A 7,858-nucleotide genomic window follows, 5' to 3' on the forward strand; every position below is an offset into this window, starting at 1 on the left:
GTAATTTTGGTTCACGGCCATCCTATAATAACCAAGGTGGGTACCGGGGCGGAAATAACCAAGGGTATCAAAAACAATACCAAACGGGTCAAGATCAAAGGGGATCTTCGGGTGGAAATGAGGTGATGGAGATGCTTAAAAGCATGCAATTGGAAATGCAAAAGCGGAATCAACTTGATGAAGTGCGGATGCAAAAAGATGAGGTTCGCGATAAAAGCATCCAGTCACTAACGACTCAAATGGGGCAATTAGCAACCGATGTGGCGGAACTAAAGAAAGGTAAGGGTCAACTTCCAAGCGACACAAAGGTAAACCCTTCACACGGTTCGTCACGAGGTAATGTTAATATTAACCATGTTAGTGTGTTAAGAAGTGGGAAAGAGTTTAAGGCCAATTTGTCACCCGAATTGGTCGAGGGGGTGGTTGAGGACATCACGGGAATGGAAAGTGATGATGAACCGTCACCGGTTAAACCAAAAGAAATAACTATTAAAAAACCGGGGTTGGGTGAAAGTGAAAAGAATGAAAATGAAAAGAATGAAAAAATAGAGGGTGAACCGAGTCAAGTTCCATTCCCATCGGCTTTACTTGACCCGGGAAAGAAAAATGTTATTGTGTCAAGGGGTCCTCAAAAAGAGGAAATGTGGGATATGTTCAAACAAGTTAAAATAAATCTCCCACTTCTTGATGCAATAAAACAAGTTCCCGCTTATGCAAAATTTTTAAAAGAATTATGCACACAAAAGAGGCAAAACAAGAAAAAAGTGCCTAAGCGGGTAGATTTGACCGGGCAAGTGAGTGCGGTGTTGAATGGGGAGCTTCCTCCTAAGCTCCAAGATCCGGGCACGCCATTGATTAATGTACAAGTTGGTAATTTTCAAATGGCTAAGGCGTTGCTAGATCTCGGAGCCGGAGTTAGCATTTTACCGGGGGGATTATACGACCAATATGACTTTGGTCCATTAGCACGGGTGGAGACGACGGTTGTTTTGGCCGATTTGTCTCATAAGTTGCCCCGGGGTATGGTTCAAAATGTTATTGTTAAAATTGATGAGTTTTATTACCCGGTGGACTTCTTAGTTTTGGACTACTCATCGGCGGACCCTAAACAACAACAAAACATAATTTTGGGTCGGCCATTTTTAAGCACCGCACATGCTATTATCGATTGTAGATTTGGTACGGTTGATATGGCATTCGGAAATCGAAAAATGCGTTTGAATGTTTTCACTAACAATTCTAATGCTAATGGTGTGGATGAGTGTTTTATGGCAGACATAGTAGATGGATGCAACCCGCATGAGTATGAGGAGGATGGTTTGGATATTTGCCCGTGTGACTTTTCTGAACAGGTACATGCTTATGCACTACGGGTTGAAGAGGAGGCACAAGATGTGATGGCGATGAAAGAAGGTAGACCACCATGGACCCATCAATTCGAGGGTCTACCGGTGGAAATCGATTCGGGTACAAAACCATCGTTGGAGGAACCACCAAAGTTAGAGCTCAAGGATTTGCCGGGCCACTTGAAGTATGTATTTTTAGGGGATAATGACACTTTGCCGGTCATTATTGCCTCTAATTTGGAAGTGGCACAAGAGCAAGCTTTGATGGAGGTGTTAAAAGCGAACAAGGGTGCTATTGGATGGACGATTGCCGATCTCAAAGGAATTAGTCCATCCATCGTCATGCACAAAATTATCACAACTGAAGATGCCAAACCGACACGAGAAGCTCAAAGGCGGTTGAACCCAAACCTAAGGGAGGTAGTAAAAAAGGAGGTAATTAAATGGTTGGATGCGGGAATCATCTATCCGATCTCGGATAGTGCTTGGGTGAGTCCCACCCAAGTTGTGCCTAAGAAGGCCGGCATTCAAGTAGTCAAGGACGAAAGTGGTGAACAAATTGCCACCCGACCGGTTACCGGATGGCGGGTGTGTATTGACTACAGAAAACTGAATGCCGCCACTTCTAAGGACCATTTCCCGCTACCTTTTATTGACCAAATTATTGAAAAATTGTCGGGTCAAAAATATTATTGCTTCTTAGATGGGTATTCGGGTTATAATCAAATTGCTATACACCCGGATGACCAACACAAGACCACCTTCACATGCCCATACGGCACTTTTGCCTTTAGGCGAATGCCGTTTGGGTTGTGTAATGCTCCGGCAACTTTTCAACGATGTATGATGAGTATTTTCTCGGACATGGTTGGAGAGTCGCTCGAAGTGTTCATGGATGATTTTTCCATTTTTGGCACCACTTTTGATGCTTGTCTCAACGAATTGCAAAAGGTTTTAAAAAGGTGCGTTGAGAAAAATTTGGTGTTAAGTTGGGAGAAAAGCCACTTCATGGTGCAAGAGGGCATTGTGTTGGGACACGTGATTTCGGAAAGGGGGATGGAGGTGGATAAGGCAAAGATACGGGTAATTTCATCATTGCCACCTCCTAAAAATGTTAAGGGTGTACGATCATTCTTGGGACACGCGGGTTTTTATCGACGTTTCATTAAGGGTTTTAGTGTTATCACCAAACCCTTATGCAATTTGTTATTAAAAGATGTCCCGTTTGACTTTACTAATGAATGTATGCAAGCGTTTACTGTTTTGAAGGAACATTTGGTCAAGGCGCCTATCTTGCAACCACCTGATTGGTCAAAGCCGTTCGAGATAATGTGTGATGCCAGCGATACCACTATTGGTGCAGTTTTGGGTCAACGGGTTGACAAGAAGCCGGTGGTTATCTACTATGCAAGCAAAACTTTATCCGAAGCGCAACTCAACTACACCACAACCGAGAAGGAATTATTAGCGGTGGTGTACGCTTTGGATAAGTTTCGCTCGTATATTTGGGGAAGCAAGGTAGTAGTTTATTCCGATCATAGTGCGGTTCGGTATTTAATGGAGAAAAAGGATGCGAAGCCGCGTTTGATTCGGTGGGTTTTATTGTTGCAAGAATTTGATCTAGAGATCCGAGACAAGAAGGGATGTGAGAATGTTGTCGCGGATCATTTGTCCCGAATCCCGTTGGAAGGTGTAGATGATGCAAGTGAAATCAATGAACGGTTCCCCGATGAACAATTGTTGGCCGTTTCTACTTATGTGGCCCCTTGGTATGCTCATTATGTTAACTATCTGGCCAAGGGTTCGATTCCAAATCATTGGACTAAGAAGAGACGACAACAGTTTTCTAGTCAAGTGAAGCAATATATATGGGACGAACCCGACTTGTTCAAAATCGGGGCTGATCAAGTGATAAGAAGATGTGTTCCCGAAACTGAAGTTTTAGAGATATTGACCCATGCTCATTCATCCGCATGTGGGGGCCATTTTAGTGGGAATAAAACAGGCTATCGGGTGTTATCGAGTGGGTTTTATTGGCCCACGATTTTCAAGGATGCTCGTGAGTATGCCCGAAATTGCATCAATTGTCAAAGAATGGGAAGCATTTCGAAACGTGATGAAATGCCGTTGCAACCAATTTTGGTAGTGGAGGTATTTGATGTTTGGGGAATAGACTTCATGGGTCCTTTCCCAAACTCAAATGGGTTTCTATACATATTGGTTGCGGTTGATTATGTGTCGAAATGGATTGAAGCTATTGCCACAAGGACCAACGATCATTCCGTTGTATGTAAGTTTGTGCAATCCAACATTTTTTCTCGTTTCGGTGTACCTCGGGTGATAATAAGTGATGGTGGTTCACATTTCAAAAATTTCAATTTTGGAAAGTTGTTGAAGAGATATAGTGTGAATCATCGTGTGGCTACACCGTACCACCCACAAACGAGTGGTCAAGTGGAGGTATCTAACCGGCAAATCAAAGAAATTCTAATGAAAACGGTTAGAACGGATAGGAAAGATTGGTCAAGCAAGCTTGATGATGCATTGTGGGCATATCGCACGGCTTTCAAAACCCCACTTGATACCACTCCGTATCGAATGGTTTACGGGAAAGGATGTCATTTGCCTATGGAGTTGGCACATAGGGCATATTGGGCAATTAAAACAGTGAATGCGGACTATGATGAAGCGGGTCGGGCGAGGAAGCTTCAACTGAATGAAATTGAAGAGATAAGGGACCAAGCGTATGAGTGTGCATCCGCATACAAAGACAAACTGAAAAAGGTTCATGATGCGAAGATAAAGAAGAAGAACTTTGAAGTGGGTCAAAAAGTGTGGTTATACAATTCAAGGTTGAAAATGTTCGCGGGGAAACTCAAGAGCAAGTGGATGGGCCCTTATGTTGTCCGACGAGTGGGAAGGTTCGGAGATGTTGACATTCAAGACGAGCGAACATTGAAACAACAAACGGTGAACGGTCACCGGTTAAAGCCGTATTTGGATGGCAATGACATCAACAACTTGGAGCTTGACAAAGCGGGCTACATCCTACGCCCGGTTGAGGAGGAACAATCGTAAGAGGCCTAGGTTTGGTGATAGTGTACATAGTAGTTTTGTTTTGTTTTGTTTGTATAGTTGCATAATTGCCATAGTTCCTCGAAGTCCGTGTTCGAAACAAGTGTGGGGAAGTTCGGGTCGCGAATTGTTCTTACATCGTGTTGAGGACAACACGGGATTTTTGAGGGGGTGGGGTGATTTTCCAAGTTTTTGAAATAATAAAATAAAAAATAAAAAAAAAAAATAAAAAAAATAAAAAACATAAAAAAATCGAAAAATTTTAAAAATCTAAAAAATTAGTCACATAAACTTCAAAGTTTTGCCAAAGTGGAGATGCCCAGTGTCCACCGTAAATTACGGTGGAGCCGTAATTTACGGTGGTGATTAAAAAGTTTTGGAGTTTTATGGTGTAAACCTCCTGTTTTACGGTGAAAATTGAAGCCCAGAGTTTACCGTAAATTACGGTAATGCCGTAATTTACGGTGGTAAAAAAATTGGGTGAGGTTTACGGTGAGATGAGCCTGAATTACGGTGTATTTTTGACATCCAGGTCTCACCGTAATTTACGGTGAGACCGTAAATTACGGTACGCAGCGAATTGGTTTCCGTCGGTTCAGTTCCGTGTGTATATATATAAAAAAAAATAATAATAATAATAAAAACGAAAACAAAAAGCCTGTCACGTGCATTATACCCTAACCACTCATTCTCTTCTCACCTTTCCACCTCTTCTTCTCCAAAGAACCCACAAACTCCATAGTCTTCTTCCACCTTCTTCTCTTCATCAAATCTTCAATACTCGCCCAAATCAAGTGGGGTTTTGGTCTAAATCGACTAATTTTTCACAAGCTTCGTGATTGTGAGGAGGAATTCCAGAGAAAACGCGGTTTTGGGGTCGAAGTTTGAAACCCTAGGTTGAGATAATTTGGGGGTTTTGGGATTTTTAGTTTCACAAGCATCCTCTCATCTTGAAACAAGGTATGAACACTTAATCTACTATATTATGAAGATGCATTGTGAAAAATAAGGTGATTTAGGTTATATGTTCTTGCCCACTTGCTTGTTGCTAGGATATGAGTATGAAATTGTTATTGAACATGATTGATGGTTGTAGATGTAGGAATGTTGGTTAAAGTAGTGAACTTTTGGGATGTTCTACATTGTAGAGACATCATGCCCAATTTTTGAAAATTCTTGATACATTTTGGGTTCACTAACATCTACAACCATGGCAACAAGCAAGTGTGGGGATGACTTGTGGAGAGAATGCTAACTTTTGTGTTGTTTTGTTGTTTCTTCATGTGTGTAGGAAATGGCAAAGACTAAGGAAAAGCCGGGTTCAAGTTCATCCTCATCAAGAGGCAAGGGCAAGGAGAAGGAGCAGCCATCGAAGAAGAGGCAATATCTTGGTAGGGTTAGTGAAAGCGAAAGCGAGGAAGAAGAAGAGATGCAGTTAGACCCAAGAGATAAACCGGTGTGGAATTCGGGGTCATTGGATGACCAACCCGAAATTTGGCAGCCAACTTTGTATAACGATTGCATGAACAAGTTAAAGAATAAAGCGGCCGCATTCATCTGTGAAAGAGATGTTGATGAGCCTCAGTTGGGCCAGTTCGGGGTGTATGACAAGTTCCGTGCTTTGGGTTGGGAAGGAGCACTCAAGTGTTGGGATAAGGATAAGAGCAATTTGTTTTTGACTGAAATTCAGGAGTGGATGGCAACACTTAAGTGTGAAAACTTCTATAGGCCATCACAAATGAAGTTGATTGGGACGGTACATGGGGTACCAGTTGAAATGTCATTTGATACTTTGAAGAAGTTGGGAAAATATGATAGTCTTCCAGCTAGGGAATACATGATTCCCACGCTTGATGACTTGTTGCTCAAACCCGAGAAGCACGTGACATGGAACAGTATGTTGGCTGATTTGTTTTTGCCCGGTAGGTATGGTGGCGTGTTATACCGAAAAAATCTGAAAATAGAAGCCAAGCTCTTGCATACGATCTGTTTACTTAATGTCATCCCAAGGAGAGGGGATAAAGAACAGGTGAGGTTTCCAGAGATACCTGTTCTGTACTCATTGATGCACGGGTCCCCACGGTTTCCAATCCGCTACCTGATCATGCACCATTTGTGGATATGTCGGAACAAATACGGGAGAGACATTGTCCCGTACTGCCGCATCATAACGGGCTTAATGAAACAGCAGAAGGCACTCACATCTGAAGACCGCGGTTTAACGAAAAGGCACTTGCCTTTTACTTTGGATAGGTTGGGAAACGTTTGGACATACACTTCGTCTGAACGTTATCACAAGCTGAAATCGGAGGGTCAACGGTGGAGGGCGTTGAAATTAGGTGCAAGGGAATTGTTACCGGGAGAACCGGATGAACCTGAAAGCGATGAAGAGTTAATTCCGAGTGGGGATGATGATTACGCAGACGAGCCAACGGGTGGTGCAAATGTTGGTTTTGGGGCTTTTCATGGTGGTCATGGTGGCACATTTTACGACTATGCGCAGCAACCATATGAGCCGGGGTGGGCTTATAGTGGTTCAATGCAGGAGGTGATCGAGAGCCAACGCCCGCCGGCGGCCATCTTTGATACTTGGTCGGGTCCGGAGAGGTCGTTATTTGATCAAGGCACGCGGAATAGCGCTAGTATTGAGCGGGCACTTAAACATAGCCTCGACCGCAATGAATCATGGCACCGGACTCACGCATATTCGCAGGAGGTGGAAATGAATAACCGATATCACGATGATCAGATGAGGCGAATGCATGCGGACTGGCATGCTGGGAGGCCGGTGGTTGAGGATCCACAACATGTGGATTATGCCTCATTGCCACCATATGATGGCAGCGTTTCGTATCCGACTCCACAACTCCACCATTCTCAGTGGCTTGATCCAAGACGGCAAGAGGGACCACAACAACAAGAGGGAAGCAGTAGCGGCTCGTTCGGGTTTGGAGAATGGAGCGATATGATGTCGTCCATTTTTGGGCCCCCAGGACCGCGTTATTATTGATCAGGTGGTATTCTCTCTCTTGTATAGTTTGTATATATTTGTTGGTTTATGTTGATTATGGTGGGAGGATGGGTGGTGATTGATCATATGATTGATTGTTGGGTTTGGTTGGTTGGTGGTGTTGTGTTCAAAAATGAAAAAAACAAAAAAAAAAAATATAAAAAGAAAAAAATACAAAAAGAAATTTGGGGTTTGAGATAAAAGCTTTTTGCGGATGTTGATTGAGGATGTGATCAAATCCTCCCAAAGCCATACATTGGGGACAATGTATCCCAAGTGTGGGGATGGGGGGAATTTTTCGAAGATTTTTGAAAAATTTTAAGCCGAGCAAAACAATATGAAATCTTGTCGCCCTAATTTATCCCCAAGTCAATGCACCGGCAACCCTTATTACCCTTTTCATTCTTGGTGAGAGTTGTAGCCACAC

The 7,858-nt window shown here is 43.0% G+C and overlaps 1 protein-coding gene across 1 annotated transcript; it reads left to right on the forward strand.

The window, feature by feature from the left end:
- The first annotated feature begins 5,148 nt into the window (after positions 1–5,148).
- LOC110899764 lies at positions 5,149–7,544 on the forward strand. Its single transcript, XM_022146653.2, has 2 exons — positions 5,149–5,381; positions 5,713–7,544. Exon 2 carries the CDS (start codon positions 5,716–5,718, stop codon positions 7,429–7,431), a length of 1,716 nt encoding a protein of 571 aa, XP_022002345.1. The 5' UTR covers positions 5,149–5,381; positions 5,713–5,715; the 3' UTR covers positions 7,432–7,544.
- The last annotated feature ends 314 nt before the right edge of the window (positions 7,545–7,858 follow it).

This window comes from Helianthus annuus, chromosome 13, assembly GCF_002127325.2.
Source record: "Helianthus annuus cultivar XRQ/B chromosome 13, HanXRQr2.0-SUNRISE, whole genome shotgun sequence".
Lineage (NCBI taxonomy): Eukaryota > Viridiplantae > Streptophyta > Magnoliopsida > Asterales > Asteraceae > Helianthus > Helianthus annuus.

Coding starts and splice junctions, on each gene's coding strand:
- LOC110899764 (XM_022146653.2), top strand. CDS start 5,716: ATGGCAAAGACTAAGGAAAAGCCGGGTTCAAGTTCATCCTCATCAAGA.